Here is a 23,252-nt window from a genome sequence, read left to right as displayed (position 1 = left end):
AGAGTGGCAGACTAACCCAGGTTGGCAAGAAAACATTGAGGTGAACATTAAGAAGTCCTCGGCCACACAAACGTAATGTGAAAAGGCAGAATCCCGCTTAGTCCCTCCAACAGATTTAAAAAAGTTTTTGGAGTGTAACAGTTTACTTGAACATTCAAAAGAAAATGGAAAGCAAACCCCATTAAGGAAGGAGGAAAGTTGGGGGCAAATAAAGGATTGGAGCACAACGTTACGTTGCAGCAGTGCAGGACGAGAACAAGGTACTATTAGGGGGTGGGAAGAGAACGAATACACCTATATAGAAAAAAAAGAAAAACCGAGAGTGGTGCATATTAAAAAACAAAACAAAACAAAACAGCATTTGCTAAAAAAAAAAAAAAAAAAATCCCTGGCAAAAAGTCACCTCAAAGCAAGCCGACTCCACTTCCCAGCGCTCAGCCACGGCGTCCTCAAAGTCCGTGAAAGTCTGCCGCCGCCCAGCTGACCCCGCCCCTTTCCCCAACAGCCCCTCCGCAGAGCCGTGTGCACGTGCGCAGCGATTCCCGCCCCCTCCGCTCTCTCGGCCAATGAAAAATGGTGTCGTAATTCGCCACCTCCCGGTCTCAGGTCACGTGACAGTGTCTCCCCGCCCTCTCATTCCCTGCCTCCAGGTTCTGAGAAGATGGCGAAGGTCTCAGAGCTTTACGATGTCACTTGGGAAGGTAACTGCGGGCGGGGCGGGTGCGGAAAGACCGAAAGCCCTGGGAAGCGGTTCGGCAGTAACTGCTGCCCGTGGAGCCGTGGAGTCTCCGGTCTGTCTTCTGCACTGGAGCTCTCTCTGGACGGGCCGAGCTGAGGTGGTGGCTAAGGGGGAGGTTGAGGCTGACCCCTTCCTTGGCCCGGCCTTCGACTGGAGTCTGCGGTGTTCCCCACCGCTTGTGCTCATCGACAGACTGACCCACGTACTTCTGCGCCAGTACAGTGGCCCAGGGTAGCTTCCATTATAAGGCGGGAGGGCTGTCACACATTTCATGTGGCTGCTGGGCGGCGCGGAGGAGGCGGGATAGTTGCCTGCTGAAGCTTCCCTGCAGCCAAGAAATACACGGTCTATAAGGCCTTTTATTAAGTGCTGTGGAAAGGTTACAACTCTGTGCAGTAAAGGTCTGTGAAAGACCCATGAACAAATCTGATTTTTCTACGTGCCACTTTACATTTCGTTCTCTCTGCAAAACTGGGTCTCTGAATTCTCCTCTTCAGTATTCGCTGCCCCATTGCCCCTCAAAACACACTTAGACTCGTAACACAACTTTCTTCTCACGTCCTGCCAGTAATTCCTTTTCTGAAAGGGGAAATAACTGGTTATCTTGGGCATATGCATAAGTGTGATGGGCTTGTTTTCCCATCCTACTTTAATCTAAGGTGGAGTGTGTTGTTTAAATCTGGAAGCAGCCAAACTTTGAACCAATTCTGTAAGAGATTGTTCTCCTAAAAACTTTAGTGGGAAGCATGGTTAAGAGAAGAGCCTCGAGTTTCTCTAAGGCATGAATGTTGTGTAATTGAAATTTCTATTCTCATCATTTAACAGTAGACTTTAATAGCTTATTTGTTTAGTGAATTCCTTCTTCAGATATTTAAACAATGACCTAATAACATGTGGACTGAAAGTTATATTGACCATTTAATGGTGAATGTATCTATCCAGTATTACAAAATTGCAAACATGTATGGGAAAAGGTAAAATTCCTTTATACTTGAACTGAATTCAATAATTTATCATTGGTTTTGTGGCCTCTAGCTCACTGTGAAAAGTATTTCTACCTGCATTTGGGGAATTCATTATATTAAAAGTATTAAATGCTTTGTGCTAGATCCTGGGTATATTAAATTAAGTAACACACAGTCCTTACTTTTAGCGAGTTCACAGTCTAATGAGAGGACAGACCTGTAAAATACATAGTTTTAAAAGGCTTGTGTCAGGATATATTTTTAAGCCAGATGGTAGATATGTGGCTGTTACTTTTAATGCTTTTTAAAAAGTGTTTCAAATATTTCATGCTTTTTAGAAAGTGTTACTTTGAAGGTATGTTCAATATAGGTTTCTTAGATGGTAGGAACAAGTAGATGTGTAACTATCGTACCTATCAGCAGACAAGGTGACTTAACTAGGTAACTTGGACTTTATCCTGTGGGTATTCTAAGGAGGAGTGGATTTAGAATAATGAATATTAGCTACTTCACAAGTATGATTGAACAAAAGAGAGCATGTTAAAGTGCTTTTAAACTATTAAGTGCTTTATAAAAAATATGATCCTGCCCATGTCTCCAGCTTTATCTTAACTATTTTCTCCCTTACTTTATGAGCTGGCTATGCTGACTTTTGTTGAATTCCCCTACTCCTCTGTCTTAGGGCTGGACAGATGCTATTTCTTCCACTAGGAGTGTTTTTCCTTTCTTGCCGTATTCTTGCTACCATTATATATTCTGTTTATCAGAATTTCCCTCAAAGGTCACGAACTTCAGAGAGCCTTCCTTTACCACCCTACCTTAGCCCTCCACTAAAATTTTTTAAAAAGAAAAAAAAACAACAACAAAAGCAACAAAATGTACTCCTGGCCCTTAACTCTGTGTCCTCATACTATTGAAGTACTTATCCAATTTGTTAAGTGTTAAACTTCTGTCTCCTAGAATGGAGGGAGGGACCAGTCGTATCTTGGTCTTGTGCTAGACATTTTGGAGTTGCTCAGTCATTATTTGTTGACTAAGTGAATTGTTAATGGCATTAATAATAAACATTAACAAATTGTCACAAAAGACTATAAGCCATTTTTCTAGTATTGAAAAAATTTCTGTAGTATCTTAGGTAGACTTAGGCAGCTCACTTTATTAATAGGATATAGTTTGCTTATTTGTTTTTTTTTTTTTTTTAAAGATTTTATTTATTTATTTGAGACAGAGAGAATGAGAGAGACAGAGAGCACATGAGAGGGGGGAGGGTCAGAGGGAGAAGCGGGCTCCCTGCGATGCGGGACTCGATCCAGGGACTCGATCCAGGGACTCCAGGATCATGACCTGAGCCGAAGGCAGTCACTTAACCAACTGAGCCACCCAGGCGCCCTAGTTTGCTTATTTGTAAAATGAAGGTTTCAGACCTTTCCAGAATCAGAGTTCTATTTTAGGGGACTTTTAAAGAGTGATCTAGATTTTTCTTTCAGAAACTTATAGTAACAAATTTTTAGGATTTTAGAAGGTGATAGAGGACTCTTAGAGATAGTTTTTTGTTTAGATTTTTTTTGGGAGAGCATGTCAGTTGGACCTGTGTCCTTAAGAATTCCATTGAACAGCATCATGAATTAAGGTTGTGGAAATGGCTTGTTCAAAAAGTACTATAATTCTTGTGATAGGAAAATTTATCACGTTTATAAAAGACCCATATAGTAAGTCTAACACTTACGATCTTTTGGGCTCTATAAAAAAAGTAGAATATATGGTTTACTTATTCAACCGGTTGAAAATTAATGTTTGTTAGAGGAGTTACTACTTAGGAGTTTGGAGGTGGGAAAGAGAGTTGTAAGAAGGGTATAGCCAAATTTCTCAAAAATAGGATATTTGGCCAGGATATGGATAGGATGTCTAGCACAATGCCTGGCTTGAAATAGGCACTAAATGAATATTTGTTGGAAAAATAATTATTAAAGTACTTATTGTCTCTACTTTCTCTTTATTCAGTCATCCAAACAACATAATTTGGTTTCCATGCCCTCTCATTCCAGTAAGGTTTCTAGGGAAACCTAATGCCAGGTCTAATGTGGTTTTTTTTTACCACTATATTAGTTGTTACAGATCACACCGTGAAACATTCTTTCCTTGGTTTCATAATAACATTATGGGTCTCCTCTTACTTTTCAGACCTTTCCTTTTTGAGTTTTCTATATCCATTTGCTCCTTGATTTTTAGTGTCCCTAATGGTTCTTTTCTTAGCATTCTACTTAATCTGTTATTGGTGGTTATTAAACCTGAGATCAGTAGAATCCTGACTGATGGAGGGGTAAGTTTTATGTGGTCTTTGAATTCCCTGAAATTGTATGTAAAATTGAATGTATGTAAACATGTACATCTTTCTGGGAAAAGAGGGTTCAAAGGTCTCATCAGATTCAAAGAGTCTAAAATTAAAAGGTTAAATGCCTTCTGTGGGTGATCTCATTCACACCTAGCTTTAACTATTAGCCTATATACTAAATAACATGTTAATTAAATACGTATCTGGAGTACTTTGCACTAAGCACTGTTCTAGTTCCTGAGGATACAGTGCTAAACAAGACAGGCAGGATCCCAGATCTCATGGAACATACCCTGAGATTTCACTTCTAAGCTAAAGATACATTCTTATGGATATGTATATGTTTTGTGAAGGTAATTTTTTCAAGGTAAGAGCTAGGTTGGCGCCTTGAATGCTAGCCTAATTTGGGTTCAGCATATGGGCAAAGGGTACAGTGTTATGGATGAGATCTGTAAAACACTAAATAATTTATATTCCCAAGGCACTTACTCCTCTTTTAAAATAAACTGGGTAGCCCAGTTGATTAAGTGTCTGACTCTTGGTTTTGGCTCAGGTTGTGATCTCAGGGTCGTGAGATTGAGCCTCAGGTCAGCTTCTGTGCTCAGTGCAGAGTCTGCTTGGGTTTTTCTCTACATCTCCCTCAGCCCCTCTCCTCTAAATGCACTCTCTCTCTCAAATAAATAAATAAGTCTTTTTTTTTTTTTTTTGTAAGATTTTATTTATTTGAGAGAGAGAGTGCACAAGAGGGGGTAGGGTCAGAGGGAGAAGCAGGCTTCCAAATGAGCAGGGAGCCTGATGTGAGACTCGATCCTGATACTCCAGGATCATGACCTGAGCTGAAGGCATTTGCTTAACCAACTGAGCCACTCAGGTGCCCATAAATAAATCTTTAAGATAAAATAAAATAATCTGCTAGGTTGAAAGTGAACGTGGATTTAAGACTGTAAGTGAACCATGGTATAGGGGATAGAGTTTGAATGAGTTTTGAGAACCCATGCTGTGGATCTAAAGATAACATATGTTGTGATGTGATAAGGGGTGTGTATTTGTTTTTTTGTCGCTAGTTCCTGTCACAGAGCTCCTAAACCCTTGAAATTTCCTGAATGATAGGGTTGATAGGAACAGTTTTTGTTATATTTAGTCTTTTTTTCTGGGTTTCTGACACAAGAGCCTCTAAGACCTTTGGAGTTTCTAGAATTGTAAGAGTATCTTTTTGTCTACTAATGAGATGATTGGAGGCTGGTTGCTTCCGGTTGGGGGGTGGTTATCCAAAAGACCAGGGCAAGATTAAAAGGTTGGAATTTTAGTCTCATTCCTTGACTTCCTGGGAGGGGAGATCATCTGGAGATCAATCATGCCGGTGGAATGAAATCCCCATAATCCCCTTAAGCAATGGTGTTTGGAGAGCTTCCAGGTTGCTAAGCACATCAAGGTACTGGGATGGTGACTCGCTTAGAGAGAACATGGAAGTTCCTCTGCTTCCCTTCCCCCCCCCCCCTTTACCCTATGTAGCTCTTCCATTTGACTGTTCCTGAGTTGTATTTTTTATAATAAATCCATAATAATAAGTGAAGCACTTATCTGAGTTCCTTGAGGCATTCTTGCAAACCTAAGGAGGTGGTTGTGAGAACCCCAGACTTTTTTTTTTTTAAGATTTTATTTATTTATTTGAGAGAGAGAGATCACAGAGGCAGAGGGAGAGGGAGAAGCAGACTCGCCGCTGAGCAGAGAGCCTGATGCGGAGCTTGATCGCAGGACCCTGAGATGACCTGAGCCAAAGGCAGATGCTTAACAGACTGAGCCACCCAGGCACCCGAACCCCAGACTTTATAGACAGTTGGTCAGAAATATTGGTGGCCCTGACTTGTGATTGCTGTCTAAAGTGGGGGCAGTTTTGTGGGACTGAGCCCTTAACCTGTGGGGTATGAATGACCTTTTTTTTTTTGTCCATTTCCTCTTCAACCTTGTAAGATTCAGTTCAAGGTTATTTCCTCTGTGGAGTAAGAGTCAAGCTGATTTCTAGTTGTCAGTAGAAGGAATTAACTGTGTGTTAATTTGATTTTCTCAGATCATTTAGGATCTGTTTTTGTCTTGGATTTTTGTTTTTTTGTTTGTTTGTTTGTTTTAGACTTTGAGCTATAGGGACTCAGATAATGCATACGAAAGTGTGAAAATCCGTTGTGCTTCTTCTATACTTTTTCTCTAGGGGCCTAGCATATTGTTTATTTAACTCATGTGTTCAACAACAATTTAACTGTTTAAATCTATTCTATATCTGTGTCTGTAGAAGGAAGAAGTTGGTACTTCAGATGAATAAATATGTTAGATTTTCAGAGGTAGGAGTAAGAAAGCATCTATGTGATTGGCGAATTGGACATTTCATTCTACCATAACTATATGAAAAAGATCTTTACTGGATTAGGTACTCTTTCTTTTTCCTTGTTATTATTCCTGCTGTCAATATGCTGTTCATTAAAATTCCTGTTTCCTCTTGTTTTATAATATGCAAAGTGGTTCTTGTGACTTGTTTGCTAGTGCTTTTTACCTTACTCTACATTTTTATTATTGTATATATAATTGAAAGATTTCCTTTGTTCTGAATCTGTCACTGTTTATTTTCTTGCATGGTTGTGTATCTTTATACATTATATATACTTTTGTAATGTTATTAAGGAAGTTTTGTGATGACTGTCCTTTCAATGCTGATTGCCTAATATGATCCCCTGATTATGAAATTTTACATTGTTGAGTGAGTAGGAGCTTCAGGAGTACTTTGGATTTTTGAGATTTCTATGTATAATTTTATGTGTTTTTTTTTTTTTCCTGGGAAAATTATCTCTAGCTTTTATCAATTTCTGAGAGTTGTCTGTAACTTCAAAAAAGTGAAGATCCATAGTTGCTTAAAGGATTAGAGGATCTTTGTGGCGGACCAATGCCATTCATTACTTTTGTAGTTGTAACATCAGTTGTAAGGTCTTTAATCTTCTAAAGGATCTGTTGCTCTTGTTAAATTGGTTTTCTGCTTTATGAATTTTGACATACCATAGACTTATATTAGTGTGACTTTATTTTCTCTACCTGAGAAGTTGATTTCAACTTCCTTACCAATTTTTTGATACTGATCAAATATATATGTAATAACAAACTTTATTTTTTCAGAAATGCGAGATAAAATGAGAAAATGGAGAGAAGAAAACTCACGAAACAGTGAGCAAATTGTGGAAGTTGGAGAGGAATTAATTAATGAATATGCTTCTAAGCTTGGAGATGATAGTAAGTTCTTTATTCATGCTTGGCTTGTGTTCTGTTTTGGTTTTTAGTTTTTTTTTTTTTTAAAGCATCTTTTTATTATGTTTTTCCTGCTGTTTATATCAATTTATGGTTTGTCCTTTTTTAAAAAAATCTTCTCAGGATGTCTAATGATGCATTATTTTGAGAAGGATTTCTAATTGCTGGTTGTAGTGAAGCAATCAAATAGGTATTTTTCTTTTAAAGCTCACAAGGCTATTGTCCTGGTCTGATCAAAATGTATTTCATAAAGAATTTTTTAGAAGAACAAAGGTATTAAATAATAGTAGATTTTTTTAAACTTATAAGATTAAAATATTTTACATTATTGAAAGCACATAAGGATGCTTTCTTAATTCTAGATATATAATAAATCAATTTTCAGTTGCAAGTAACGTTCTCTAAGATATCAGAAACAAGAAGAATAATTTCTTTTGGGAGATTTTTACTTAAATTCATTTTTTTTCTCTCTCTGTGTCTAGTTTGGATCATATATGAGCAAGTGATGATTGCAGCCCTAGACTATGGTCGAGATGACTTGGCATTGGTAGGTATTTAAACTAATTATATTTTATTTTATTTTAAATTTGCTACATGAATTATAAGTAGCTAAAATTTTGTACATGGCTTGTATTTGAATGCTTTTATAGGTCGTTTTCAGTGCTACTCTTAAGAATAGGAGAGACTAACTAGGTACTTTGGGACAGGGAATGTTCTTAAATCTTTTTAATAATCTTGGGAAGTATTTAGTATTCCAGTTTTTACTGAAGAGGTTAAATTAGTTGGTGAAGGTTATCTAGTTAAGAGGTAAATTATGCTATTACAGAGTTTAAAATAAGAAGCATATAGTTTAAAACAAGTTTATCTTTTGGCTTGTTGAATGACTTTCATAACAGAGAGTCACTGACTTATGATTTGACTTAGGATTTTTCAACTTTATGATGGTGTGAAAGTATTACACATTCAGTAGAAACTATACTTTGAATTTTGATCTTTTCCCAGGCTAATGGTAGGTGGTATGATACTTTCTCATGATGCTGGGCAGTGGCAGTGGGCTGTACCTCCCAGTCAGCCATGTGATCAGAAGGGTAAACAACTGATAAACTTATTACCATTCTATACCCATACAACCATTCTGTTTTTCACTTTCAGTGCAGTATTTAGTAAATTACATGAGATAGTCGATACTTTATTGTAAAATAGGCTTTGTGTTAGATGATTTTGCCCAACTATAGGCTAAAGTAAGTGTTCTGAGCATGTGTAAGGTGTGCTAGGCTAAGCTATGCTGTTCAGTAGATTAGGTGTATTTTTTTTTTTTTTTTAAGATTTTATTTATTTATTTGAGAGAGAGAGAGAATGATAGAGAACACATGAGAGGGGATAGGGTCAGAGGGCAAAGCAGACTCCCTGCCGAGCAGGGAGCCCAATGCGGGATGCGATCCAGGGACTCCAGAATCATGACCTGAGCCGAAGGCAGTCGCTTAACCAACTGAGCCACCCAGGCGCCCAGTAGATTAGATGTATTAAATGCATTTTTGACTTTCAATATTTTGAACTTACCATGGATTTATTGGGATGTAACCCTATCGTAAGTGGAAGATCTATACATAATGTTAAATACTCTTTTGCAGTGTTGTAAATGTATCTCTTAAATTATTAGAAAATCTAACACGTGTAGGATATGACTTAAAATATTAATACTGCTTTTAAAATAAAAGAATGATAATAGCTATATTTTTGAACACTTGTGATAGGCCCTGTGCTAAATGCTTTATATCATACTTTATTTAATCTTAACAGTTATTTCTTAATTTGATTTTTGCTTGACCCTATTATTATACTCATTTCATAAATCAAAAAGTGGAGGTTTTGGCTTTTTTGTTCTATTTTATAATCCTGAGTTCTTAAGTACTACTTTATGCTACTTCCTCATTTAAGCCACAAAGAAAGTACATGCAAACAGAAAGTAGAAATACCAGAGAATATATGCATCTCTGAAATAGCATTGTTTTTTTCCAAGGTAATTAATTATGTTATGTTGGCTATACATCTAATTTCAGTGGAGCTGCTAGTAGTAAAAAAAATATTCCGTAAAACCTTTTAGATTACCTTCAGAACCTATGAGTGTCTATTTATTTATTTATTTATTTATCTATCTATCTATTTAAGGGGGGAGAGTTAGGGGGCGAGGGAGAGAGAGAATCTCAAGCAGGCTCTATGCTCAGTGCAGAGCCCAACCTGGGGCTCGATCCCATGACCGTGAGATCATGACCTGACCTGAAATTAAGAGTTGGACACTTAACCAACTGAACCCTGAAATAGTCTTTTAAATATTTACAGAGGTGGCAGCTTACATCTTAAGGGAAATATTGAGTTGTTTTTTAAGTAGCCAAATGCCATTTGATAAAGTAGGAGAATCAAATTAGATAATGTTGATAACCAAAGCAGGAGATCAAATTAAATGGTAGCTTTTTTTGTAACACAGTATTTTTTTTAATGTTCAGAATTCCTACACAGCTTAATTGACCAAACAGTATGAGTTTTGTGTGGTGTCAAAGAAATAAGCGAACATCATCTTCAGTTTTGACTAACTTGAATATTTTCCTTAGTGTGGCAGATTTTTAGCCACATTCTTGAAAGCTATACTTCCAGATCATGTTATAACTTACTTTCTTATTAACTAATAGTTTCTTCACTAGTGAAAGGTATTTTTTTGGTCACTTTTGCTTTGGGGCACTAGAATGGACCATTTTTATAATCCTTAATACTTCTAGTGCTTCCAAGACTCTTAAAATCCTCATATGTTGCTGAGAACATAGTTGGTGCTCAAAATACTTGATTATTTATTTATTGAAGTTGATGGGTGAATTATGGATATCTCCCAAAGGAGATTGGTACTCTCCAGATTTGGTGTCTGTGTTTTATGACCCCAAATCATGGTATGTGTACTGACAAAATGATTGGTTAATACATGAGGGCATGTATTAACAGGGCAAATAGTGTTATAGTATTTGCAGGACTTGGGAGTACTGTCAAAGAGCTTAATTTTTTCAAGAGAATGCTTAGATAATAGAAACTAAAAGCCAGGAAGTTGTTATAAACGTTTAAGTTGGGCCTAACACGTTATGGAAGCAATTGTGAAGGAGGAGTAATATGGCGGTATCTGAAGAGTTATTAGTGTATCCCATGACCTGCTTATTTTCCCAGTTAAGAGTATAATCAGTTTCTGAGAACTGATTGTTGCTCCCACTGTAATTTCAGAGTTCTTCTTTTACCCCATTATTCATTACCAGTTAATTTCACTTCATGTTGTTAGAGCACACTAATGAAGTGATTTAAGAAGACTATATAGGCCATTCCTTGTAGCCCGTCTAGTGTATGTAATGTAATGTACTTACTACTCTTTAAGTCTTTTTTACCGATTATTTTTTCAGTTTTGTCTTCAGGAGTTGAGAAGACAGTTCCCTGGCAGTCACAGAGTCAAAAGACTAACTGGCATGAGATTTGAAGCCATGGAAAGGTAACTGAATCTAAAAACGGTATGATCCCATTTTAAAATGGCAAGCATGGGGTCTAGATACAGGTCCTCCTGCCTCCATGACGACATCATTAATCGTGCAAGATCTTTTGCTACTGAGCTCCAGAATAGTGTCAGAGTGCTTTTCAGCCTAAATCTTGCCCGTTACTCCCAATAAATAGGATTTGACACAGGAGTGCAATTCATTTACCATCTCTGGCCTAGTGAAATGGGATTGTGTTTTGGAGTAAGGGTTGGTTTTAAATCCTGTTTCTAGGATTTATTAGTTGTATATCTGGCACATTATATAACTTATTTAAGCCTTTTAGCCTTATTCCTCTGCAAAATGAGAGTACTACCAATTTATCAGGGTTGTTTTGGGAATTAGTAATGACATATGTGTAGTACCCTTTCAGGTATTTGAGGTATAGAAGTTACTTATTTTTTTAAAGAGATATAATTGACATTGTATTAGTTTCAGGTGTATGACATCATGATCTGATATTTGTGTATATTGTGAAATGATTACCACAGTAAGTTTAGTTAATATCCATCACCATACATTGTTATACTTTTTTTTTTCTTAGGAGAACTTTTAAGATTTACTCTCTCAGCAACTTTCACTTACACAACACAGTATTGTTAACTATAGTGACTATGCCGTACATTATATTCCCAGGACTTATTTTATAACTGGAGATTTGTACCTTTTGAGCACTGTTACCTATTTTGCCCACCCCCGCTGCCCACCTCTGGCAGCCACTAATCTGTTTTCTGTGTCTGTGAGTTTGTGTTCTTTTTGATTCCACATGTCAGTGAGATCATGTAGTATTTGTCTTTCTCTGTTTGACTGTTACATTTAGCATATGCCCTCAAGGTCCATCCAAGTTGTCATAAATGAAAGAATTTCTTTCTCTTTTATGGCTGAATAATATTCCATTATGTCAGACTTCTTTATCTACTCATCTGTCAATGGGCACTTAGGTTGTTTCCATGTATTGGTTATTGCAAATAATGCTGCAATGAACGTGAGGTTGGAAATATCTTTTCAAGATAGTGATTTTGTTTCCTTTGGTTAAATACCCAGAAGTGGAATTGCTGGATCAAATGGTAGTTCTGTTTTGAATTTTTTTAAGGGACCTCCATACTGTTTTTCTTGGTGTCTATGCCAGTTTACATTCCCATCAACAGTGCACAAGGGTTTCCTTTTCTCTGAATCTTTGCCAACACTTGTTATGTCTTGTCTTTTTGGTAATAGCCATTCTAATATGTGTGAGGTAGTAGCTCATTGTGGTTTTGATTTTCATTTCCCTGTTGATTAGTGATGTCGAACACCTTTTCATGTACCTGTTTGCCATGTACCTGTATGTCTGCCTTGGTTGTCTTTTCATTTTGTTGAATGTTTTCTTTGTTGTACAGAAGCTTTTGAGTTTGATGTAGTCCCACTTCTTTAGTTTTGCTCTTGTTGGCTTTTGCTTTTGGTGTCAAATCTAAAAAATCATCACCGAGACTGACATCGGAGAGCTTACTGCTTATGTTTTCTTCTAGGAATTTTGCTATTTCAGGTCTTAATGTTGATGTCTTTAATCAATTTCGAGTTGATTTTTATGTGTGGTGTAAAGGTAGTGGTCCAGTTTTATTTTTTTGCATGTGGCTGTCCAGTTTTCCCAACACCATTTATTGAAGAAACTATCCTTCTCCCATTGTATATTTTTAGCTTCTGTTTTGTAAATCAGTTGGCCATGCATGTGTGGGTTTGTTTCTGGATTTTCTGTTGTTACATTAATTTATGTGTTACATTAATTTATGTTGTTATGCCAATACCATAATGTTTTGATTCCTATACCTTTGTGATATAGTTTGAAATCAGGAAGTATGATGTCTCCAGCTTTGTTCTGATTGCTCAGGATGGCTTTGGATATTCAGGGTGTTTTGTGGTTCCACGCAAATTTTGGGATTATTCTAGTCCTGTGGGAAATGCCGTTGGAATTTTGATAGGGATTGCACAGAATCATTACATTACTTTAGGTAGTATGACAATTTTACCAGTATTTTTCCAATCCATGAGCATGGATATCTTTTGATTTTCTCAGTTTCTTTCATCAGTGTTTTAATTTGGTGTTTTAGGTTAAGACAGAGTTAACTTGTACGTCATAGTAGCTTTTAGTAAGCAGAATGTATTGATACAATTTTTCTTAATCCCTTTATTCCTTAGTTTATGTGTTTGTGTATATATACAGTTTAATCCCATTAGACTGTCTCTGTAAGCAAGTGAAGGGCATAGATAAAGAAAAATAAATAAAATAGTATTATTTTAGGTTAGCAGAAAGTAATTTTGAATCAAAGGACAAAAGGAAGAAATCTACAAAGGACTGTTCCTGAATCAGTGTTTTACTCTAATACCACTTTTTGTTTTATTTCAAATAGTATAAATTTCTAGAGCATTCTTAAAATGTGTGAATAGCCAAACACACCCCAGAGTCCAAGATGAATGACTTTTTTATTTTTCTGTTTTTGTTTATTTAAATTCAATTAGCCAGTATATAATACATCATTAGTTTTTGATGTAATGTTTAATAATTCATTAGTTGCGTATAACACCCAGTGCTAAGATGAATGATTTTTAAAATTAACTTGTAAAGATTTGAGAGGTACTAGTTTCAAAGCACACATTTTAATAGTTACTATCCCTCTACCCATCTTCTAACTAAACAAAAAAATTGATATGGTAACAATAATTTATTTTTAAGTCAAGTTTTCTATGACACCTACTGAACTCTAATTCTTTAAGCCTTACTCTTTAATTGAAACTCATGTAATCATTTTACTCAGTAAGGTTTTGCTGTTTTTTTTTTTTTAAAGTGACTACTATGTGTCTTTGAATTAGAGTGATCTGTGGCATGTTAAAAAAAAATATGTAGTTGCCTGCTCCCCACTTAACTGAGATCACTTTGTTAGGGGTGTAATCCAGATCTTTCTTTTAAAAGAAGCCCTGCAGGAGAATAGACAAGTAGGTTTGAGAACATTGCTGACTAAAGGTAAATTCTTGTGGACCTTCAGTGTATTAGGATTCTCTAAAGAAACAGAGCCAAGAAGATATTGCTGTACATATATAGGGGTGAGAGGAGGGAGGAAGGATGCATAGGGAGAGGGTGAGATTTATTATGAAGTAATTATGGAGGCTGAGCAGTCCTAGAATCTGCTGTCTGCAACTTGGAGACCCAGGAAAGTTGGTGATGTAGTTCAGTCTCAGTCCAAGTCCAAAGGCCTGAGCACCAGAGAGTCGATGGTGTAAATTCCAGACTAAGGGCAGGAGAAGTTGAGATGAGATGTTCCAGCCCAAGTAGTGAGGCAGTGAACACCTCTTTCCTCTGCAGTTGTTTTATTCAAGCTCTCATGGGATTGGGTAATGTCCACCCACATTGGGGAAGGCTCTCTATTTTACTGAGCCCACAGATTCAAATGCTGATCTCACCTGGAAGTATCCTTTGACATATCCAGGAATAGTATTTAATCTGGGCACCATATGGCCAGTCAAGTTGATATTCATCACGCTCAGTTAGAAAAATTAACCATCATAGTTTTTACAGAACTTACTATTTTTTAATTATAGTAAAACTTAAATATAAAACTAGGTATTAATACTTTATGTGTGTAGTTTTTGTTTTTTTTTTTAAGATTTTATTTATTTATTTGAGAGGGAGAGAGAGCACATAACCTGGGGGTAGGGGCAAAGGGAGAAGGAGAAGCAAACTCTGCTGAGCAGGGAGTCTGACCTGACCCTGAGATCATGACCTGAGCCAAAGGCAGATGCTTAACTGACTGAGCCACCCAGGTGCCACTATGTGTATAGTTTTTGTACAACTATAAAAACAATGTAGGTTTTCTAATAAAAAACCCAAAAAACTAGAAAACTACTAAAATTCAGGTTATTGTTATATTAATGAAATGAATGGTTTCCTATTATCTTCTGTTATTCCCAGTGTGTTTGTCAGAGATTATATAATTAGAAAAAGATTCCCAGGGGATTCTCATATACTCTGTCTTGTGAGAACCCTTGCTGTATAACATTTATTTTGTCCTTATTTATATACTTCATTGTTTTGTTTTATTACTATTTAATGATTTTATTTTAGGTTTCCCCATTTAGTTGCAGGCTCTTTTGAGGCTAACATACTTCTATATTACCATGTGTTTGAGGTCCAAACTAATTTAATTTGAACTACTCAAGTCTGATTGACTTAGTGTGCAGTGATGCTATTTGGTCTTTGTATGGTATGAACACATTTACAAATTAAGTCTGCTTTTATTTTTCTCAGTTCTCTGCTACAGTTAAAATATTCTTACCTACTAGCATGATCATAATCACAAAGAGTCTTGGGCACTAAAATTGTGGGGCAGTATTTAGTTAAAAGATGTGTCATTGTTATGATAATAGAATATTCATATATTGAATATCATTAAGAGAAAAATATAAAATTAAAAAATTAGGAAACTTATGAATAGATCTCAAGAATTTAGCTGTTGTTCCTAGTTTTAGAAACATTGCTGTGAAAGTTTTTAAACATTGTTCTTTGTTTTCTTTAAAGATCTGTATCTAGAAATGGAGAAATTGATTGGAGTAGAGTTAGGGTTATGGATAGGAAGGAATTTCAGAATCAGTTATTCCCTTACACCCTAAACAAGATTCCCAAATATAAGAGTATATGATATTCTTTATGTGATTTTTGATGTATCCTTCCCCTTGATTCCCTATCACATAATGTTTATTTTGCCTTGTTAGTCATATGCTGAAATATTTGATTATTTTTTTTCATTGATAAATTGTTAACTATTTCCTTTATAAGATTGTAACCCACGAGAGTGTATTTCAGGTGTATATTTAACAGGTGCTTAATGAATTGAACTGAACCAACTCAACTAAGAAAAGCTATCATAAGTATTCATTAAAGAGAATTAAATCACAGATCATTTCCTTATGGATTTGTTTATTAAAATTAAACTTGTTCTTATGCTTTATTGGCTGTAATTCTAGGTATACCTAGGACCACAAAGGTATCTTTGTGTTGCTAGTTTTTACCTTTGTATTTAGGCCAGATTGAATCAGTGCATTTTTGTTCATCTCTTTTGTTGTTGTTGTTCATGAATCAGTATATTAAGTAAGTTTTTCTATAAATACTTTATACATGAATTTTTTTCTGTAAAAAATGATACTGTAGCAAATATCTGTTGTTACATGAAGATCAGAAGAGACTTGGATTGCAATTTTAAATGCATTTAAAGTCCTGCCAGTTTAATCTTTTTCTGTATTTACTATTTGTCACTAAAATTTAAAATAATGATTCTTGATTTTTTTTTCTTTTTATATAGATATGATGATGCTGTACAACTATATGATAGAATTTTACAAGAAGATCCAACTAACACTGTAAGTTAGCTGAATTGCCCTGAAGATTGTCTAAATTTTGTTTTAAAAGATGAAATTAATTCAGTTTTTGAAATAATGGAAAAATACATATGAAACCAGGTTTTATCTTTTTAAATACTTTCTGTTGGGGGCCACATTTTTAAAAGAGACTTAAAACTCTTCAGTGAAATTTGACTCATAGGATATCTTATTAGGAACTAGTGGAAATTTAGAAAGAAAGAATTTTATGTGTTTGCAAAAAAGCCCAGCAGAGCTCAGTGGATTTGTAGTATTTTGAAGTTTATGATAAAATAACTTGTTTGAGTAGTTATATTTTAGTTGTCTCAATGAAAAATGAGAGAAGTTGTCATAGTAATTGGTATATGAAATTAATAAAGGTGTTTTGATTTGGTTTTGCTTTTTTCTGCCTTATACTTGAATAGGAATGCATATAGGTATATGTAATATACATGTTTACGTATATTCATATATGTATATATGTATAAAGAAGAAATATGTATATTGTATTTCCCATAAGATAACATCTTTACTTTATCCTGATTTGAACAGGTATATCAGTATATTGGGCAGATTATTTGTTCCAAATATACTTATGTGGTATTTTTGTTTTAAAAATACCCTCAAGAGGGGCACCTTGGTGGCTCAGTTGGTTAAGCGACTGCCTTCGGCTCAGGTCATGATCCCGGAGTCCTGGGATCGAGTCCCACATCGGGCTCCCAGCTCAGCGGAGAGCCTGCTTCTTCCTCTGACCCTCTCCCCTCTCTCTCTCTCTCTCAAATAAATAAATAAATAAAATCTTAAAAAAAAAATACCCTGAAGATTTTTTTTAATTTTGAGAACATTTTAGTTTACTATTTTTGCATAATGGCTTTCCTCAGACTTACCTTCTATTCAATGAAAAGTTAGAGAGATTTTAGATAACATATCAGGCATTTTAATGTTTTTTTTATTATGTCCATGCACACGTGCCTGCTAAAAGAAAATCATATTTTTAAAATTTTTAAACAAAAACCAGTTGGGTTTGTTTTGTCCTTTTATAGAAGGAGATATTGTTATATTAACACAACACAAATACGTGAAAGTTTTCTCTTATTTGGCAAGTGTTTCATTAAAAATACACATTTTTAAAAAGCCATTTAATGTATAATTATGGATTATAAGATGCAAATATACTTGATAATTGAACTTTAGTTACTTTACTCAATTTAAGTAATTATTTATGCTATATTGGGCAATTATTTAATATCTAAGTGTGCAATATTCAGTTAGCATTTATCACAGGCATTCATTGGTCATAAATCCCTGATCTCTGCTTGTCCCTTCTGATACTCTGTGGTAATACTTACATCTGTTGCCTAAATGGTAGTCTTTTTTCAGCTTTATTGAAATAAAATTGACAAGTAATGTTGTGTAAGTTATACAGTGTGGTTATATATATATAGTGAAATGGTTTAGATTTTTGCTTTTAATATTATCCATCCCAGGGAAATTTTCTCTGGAAACTTCCTAGGTCTTTTTTTGGGGGGCAGGGGGAAGGTAGAGGTAGATAGTTGAATAGCAAGTATTTATTATTTTGTGAGGCTTCTCAGCATATACAAAGCTCAAGGAAAAGTTTTGACAGAGCTGCAAGCCTATCCATTATAAAAAAACAAAACAAAACAAAAAATCAAAAATAGAGCTTCTATTAGTTTATCTACATATTTCCAATAAAAGAGTTAAAATTGGAAAGTTCTGAATAATTTTTTTAATCTTAACTATCCTAATCACTTGCCACCTGTTTTAATAAAATAGCACCATTTTTCTTTTCCTGAAGCTTTTCTCATGTACTTATTTCAGTTATAAGACTTCACTACAATTTCAAAGGTATTCATTTTTCACGTAGCCAAATATTGAAAATATGAAATCAAGTTTCTGAAAAAAGTTTATGTTTTTTTTTTTAATACCAGGTTAAAAGTCAATAACTTTTGATTTATTTTCTTGGAATTAGGAGTCAAACATTTTGCTTCTGTGTTAGTTTAAGTTGGAGATATTTTTAATAAGTTATTTCACTTTTTCAGGCTCTAAGATAATATGTAATTATTTCTCTGTGTTCGTAGTACTTTTCATATTCTATGGCTCTAAGATTGACTAAAAGAAAAACCCAAATGGTTTCATTCATAGACCATGTAAGAGGTGGTAGTAACTAAATCCTTTAGTTGCTAGGTAAACATTTTAAAACAAAGTGACTAAATTCAGCTTTGCTAAATGTATTATTTTTTTCATTAAATATTGTCTTTATCTAATGTCCCCTTAGTCCCTTCTGTCCTTCTGTAAATGTTTATTGAGTGTCTGTCATGAGCCACCAGAATGTTGGTGTTACTAAGAATGAAGACAGTTCCTGTCAATGTATCCATAGAAAGCACTGGGGTGGACTTTGAGGGAGATAACCAAACCATATAAGACCTAGAGCTCATTAAGTCTAGTAGGGGAAGAATTCAGTTACATAAACAGTTAAGTGGCAGTATAGAAGACATCACAATTTCTTTTTTCAAAGCAACTGTAAAGTATTACCTCAAAGGTGGGAAAGTCTAGTTGCACCCTCATCCATAGTTATAATTCAAGCTTTTACACTTAGCTCTTCTTTGCGTTGTATAAAAGTGATCATATGACTCTATTATTGGTCTTGTGCCTCTATGTTTCTAGATGTCCAGTATAGAAATGAGGTTGTTCATTCAGGTTTTAAGGAGCTCTGCTTCCTTCTCCTATGCATTCATTAATCTTTCAAAAAAACATTTGTTGAGTGCTTACAGTGTGCTGGGAATAGAACAAATTAGACACCCACTTGACCTTGTACTTAGGGATGCAGAGTGGTATAGTGAGCAGATTATGGACTTTGAAAATAGTCTGTTAAATTTTTAGTCACTTTTTTTGTGATTTTTGAGCCTTGCGGGCCTTGAAGGATGAGTGTGGTTGAAATGAAGCAAAGATGATGGACCGTGGAATGTCCTCATTATCTCATGAATGAAACCTTGGCACTATTTAAGTACAAAGTCTACCTAGGGAAGAAAGAATAAAGTGATTAGAAAGGAAGTTTTCAAATTTTCTTTAGGGAGGATGCTGAAATGGACTTTTCCCCCCATCTATTTTTAAAAGGTTGTAAAATATTTTTTTGAAAATGTAATACATACCCATGTTAAAAATTACAAACAATACAAAAGAATATATGGTGAAAAATAAGTCTTTCTTCTCACCCCTGATCTCACATCCTCCTTCACTTAGGCAAACATTATTAACAGTTTCCCTTGTGTTCTTCCAGAGATTTTTCCCTTGTGCACACACAAATATGCACTTGTGTATCAGTGTATCCCTTTTTACAGAGAGAGTTGTTGGAAATGCAAATGGTGGCATAGTCTACCTTGCAGTCGTTGTAAAGATCATGCTATATGTCAGCACATCCTTACATCCTCTGAATAGCTGCATAGCATTGTGTTGCATGATGTATGAAAAAAAGTCTCTTGAAAAACAGTTTCTTGAAGTAAGTCCCCCTTGATAAACCCTTAGGTTGATTTTGATATCTTCCTCCCAGGTACAGCGTTGCAGTGAATGTCATTTGTACGATGGATTCCTCCTCTGGAATCTAAGTCTGGAGATCCATGCATTTTAAATTTTGATAGATGTTACCAAATTTCCTTCCCACAAAGGCTTTTTAGCCATCCATATTCATTTCTGTGGAATGAGAGTGCTTCTTCTCCTGTATCCTCCCACATGGTATACTATCAGCTTTTTTGTTTTTAACCTTTGCCAGTCTAATTGGTAAAAAACATGATCTTGTTATAATTTGCATTATGAGTGATGTTGAATATCTTTTAATATGCTTAAAAAGCCATTTGTATTTCTCTTAACTGCCTCCTTCAATATGTTTTTCAAATGAAATTTTATTTCTGTTCTTGTTGAAGAAAGGGCATGGTTCTGGTGCTCTACATAGTTAACCTCTCCCTTCTTCCCTACTCATTGACCTCTGAGAAAAATTGGGGTTCTGAGGAACAATATAGCTCTGAATTGGTTCATTGTACAAAGTGACTGGAGATGCAACAAGATGGCCTATATGGCCAATTTCGTATGTGACACTTCAGAATTTAATTTTTATTCTTAGAAAACGGACAATGAATGGGGTGCCTGGGTGGCTCAGTTGTTGGGCATCTGACTCTTAATTTCGGCTCAGGTCATGATCTGAGGGTTGTGAGGTCAAGCCCCGTGTCAGGCTCTGAGCATGGAGCCTGCTTAAGATTCTCTCTCTGCCCCACCCCCCTTTCTCACACACTCGCTTGCTCTCTCTAAAAAGAAAAAAAGAAAATGGACAATAAAGTCAAATTTTGATTAGGGAAATACCACCAGATATTTTTAGAAAGAACTTTGTTAATAATATGGGAGATAGTTTGAAGGAGGTGCAGAGATGAAATAATTTGTAATTTGGAGGCCCCTCAGTCCTAGGCCAGAGATTATGGGGTCTAAACCTAGGACAAGTGGAATTGGAAGGGATAGGGAATGGATGAAAGAATATTTTGCAGTGAAAGTACACAAACAATTAAAATTAGTTAGCCGTGAATGGTTTTTAGAAGGGTAACTCTCAAATGTGGAAGTTTTAGTCATTAACCTGTGAGAGTCAAATATTGGATTAGGTTCACTGAGCTTTTATCCCTTAGGTTGCCTAAGCACCAGTCAGGTTTTTGTTTGCTTGCTTTTAAAATAAAAGTAGGCTTTTCTTCCTTTGAAAGCTCCTTGAGGGAAAAAATTATGTCCATTGCATGAACTAATGCCTAGCATATGGTAGGTCTTCAGTGAATACTTGCTGAATGAATACTTTTCAGAAGGAAGTATGTTAATTATTGTCTTTTTAGTTGAATTTCATATTTCAGAAAGATCAGATTTTACCTTGAATTGTGAACTGCCTATTGTGATTTATCAAATATTTGAAGTTTTGTTTTAGAATTAGATGTAATTGCCTCTGTGCCAAGGGTGAAGATGCTTTTTAGAATGTCACATTTCCCACGATCATGGGCATAAGCCCTGGAAGAACCCAGAATACTGCTTTCCTTCTGTTGGCCAATGGTCTGTTTCTTTCTGGGTCCCAGAATCTGCAGTAGGGAGAGATGTAGATTGTATTTTGCTGGTAGACCTTAATCCTTTAATCCTTTCCTAAGTAGTATCCCTCCCCCCGCCTACCCCCCCACCCCGTACCTTATTTTTTAAGATATGACAAGAGTTTCAGGAAGAATTGCTGGGTAGCCCCCTTATACATAATGTTACAGAAGGCATGTAGCAAGTTTGGTGAAGATTTGTTCATGGTCATTAATATTTTATATTTTATAATAGGAATTCTGTTATTAAAATCACTTATAAAATGTAGAACAGTTTTCATTTTTAAGACTTAAACTGACATTTGCAAAGATTGATCCAAATGAGACATTTAGAAAAATTCAGAACATTGACATATTTTACAGGAAAAAAAAAAAAACTAAAAGAAATAAATGGTAATTGATAAATAGTCAAGACTCTACTTAACATTTAGTCCAATTAATACTATTTTAAAACTGTTTTGACATATAATTGATGTAGAATAGACTGCATATATTTAAGTAGGGTGTGCAATTTGTTAAGTTTTAATGTTTGTATACACCTGTGAAGCCGTCACCACAGTCAAGATAGTGAACAAAACTATCATCTTCAAAAGTTCTCTTTGCTCTTTTCCATTTTTATATTCCCAAAATATGTTCTTGAGCTTTCTTGTGGGATATAATTAAGTTACTTGAAAACAATTTGATCCTTTTGGGTCTCTGTTAGAGAGGTCCAGAAAGTGCTTATAGGGCTAGCTAGTTACTCCCCATTACATCCTTCTGGGTATTCTAGCCAGTGCCACAGGAATCATGGCATTTTCCAGTATGGCTGGTACAAGAGGCACTATTCCCAGCCCTATGTGAGCTCCAGACACTTCCCCCTAAACTTTTCTGGTGGTTCTTTCCTTGGCTTTGGGTAGTTTTTTCACACACATGCACTGATCAGTACAAGGCTGAGTACTCGAGGGAAGCCCTTGAGATTTAAGAGGAATCTAGAGTTTTTATTCTGTATTCTTTCTTCTCCAGTGCTATGTCTACAAACTCTAGCCTTTAATCTTCCTGAGCTCTCCGCTCCTTCTCAACTCACGGAGTCCACTGAACTCAACCTTATTTTCTCTTCTTGCACAGGACCCCTGAAACTCTCTCAAAGCAGTGATGAGCCAGGGCAATAAAAACAGGGCTCACCTCATTTGTTTCCAGCCCCTCAGGGAGCACTGTTCTTTGTTGCCTGTTGTCCTGTGCCTTAAAAATTATTTTGCATATTTAATCTAGTTCTTTGGTTGGTTCAGGCAAGAGGGTAAATCTGATCCCGTCTTGGCCAGAAATGAAATCCCTCTTTAATGCTTATTTAAAATTATCATGATATGTAAAAATTGGTTCTTATGTCAGCATGTGGTAGTATTTTTGTCTTTGGTTAGAAAGCTGGTAAGTGCCAAGAGTTGGGATTTGTTTCTTGTCTTTCTTATTTTAAAATGTGGACTCTGTTCTACCATATTGTCTATAGAAGAAGTAGTATTATGATAAATGAAAGGAATAAAGAGTTAAATGTTTCAAATGATGTTGGATTGGTGAAATTAGATATGATATATCCAAAATAAATTAGTTTCTTAATTATATGTTAATTTATCCATCACCTATTTTCAGAAGAACTTGGGAGAAGACTCTCATTTGAAGTCTAATATTCTTCGTAAAGTCTTTAGGATTGAGTTACTTTTAGAGCTTTTCTTTTACTTCCTTTCTGAATTCTTGAGGCTTTTTAAATGGTACATTTATTATGGCACTTTCATTGTTGTACATAGTGAAATTATTCCAAAAATATTTGAGTACCTACCGTTTGGCAGGCATTGTGTTAGGCCTTTGGCATGAGCTGAATAATCAAGGATAATACAT

General features: G+C 35.5%; 1 protein-coding gene and 1 long non-coding RNA gene across 5 annotated transcripts in view; one reads left to right on the top strand and one right to left on the bottom strand.

Moving 5' to 3' along the window:
- LOC123858799 (uncharacterized) overlaps positions 1 to 479 on the bottom strand; it is a 157,391-nt gene extending 156,912 nt beyond the window's left edge. The window contains exon 1 of the long non-coding RNA XR_010410548.1: positions 404 to 479. This is a non-coding gene — a long non-coding RNA (uncharacterized LOC123858799). The remainder of the gene's footprint in view (positions 1 to 403) is intronic.
- Positions 480 to 609: 130 nt separating this feature from the next.
- EMC2 (ER membrane protein complex subunit 2) overlaps positions 610 to 23,252 on the top strand; it is a 47,928-nt gene continuing 25,285 nt past the window's right edge. For 3 of the 4 annotated variants that reach the window (XM_054512510.2, XM_064587993.1, XM_054512508.2), the window contains exons 1-5: positions 610 to 701; positions 7,196 to 7,309; positions 7,807 to 7,871; positions 10,759 to 10,844; positions 16,212 to 16,269. In XM_054512510.2, coding sequence (XP_054368485.1) covers positions 662 to 701; positions 7,196 to 7,309; positions 7,807 to 7,871; positions 10,759 to 10,844; positions 16,212 to 16,269 — 363 coding nt within the window. In that variant the 5' untranslated portion in view covers positions 610 to 661. Of the gene's footprint in view, positions 702 to 6,323; positions 6,459 to 7,195; positions 7,310 to 7,806; positions 7,872 to 10,758; positions 10,845 to 16,211; positions 16,270 to 23,252 lie in introns of those variants that run through there. The other variant, XM_045896047.3, reaches the window with a different exon arrangement.

Source organism: Mirounga angustirostris, unplaced genomic scaffold, assembly GCF_029215605.1.
Source record: "Mirounga angustirostris isolate CCGP_5_RB_7025 unplaced genomic scaffold, mMirAng1.0.hap1 SCAF_4, whole genome shotgun sequence".
Taxonomy (NCBI): domain Eukaryota; kingdom Metazoa; phylum Chordata; class Mammalia; order Carnivora; family Phocidae; genus Mirounga; species Mirounga angustirostris.
This window is presented reverse-complemented; position numbering and strand designations above follow the sequence as displayed.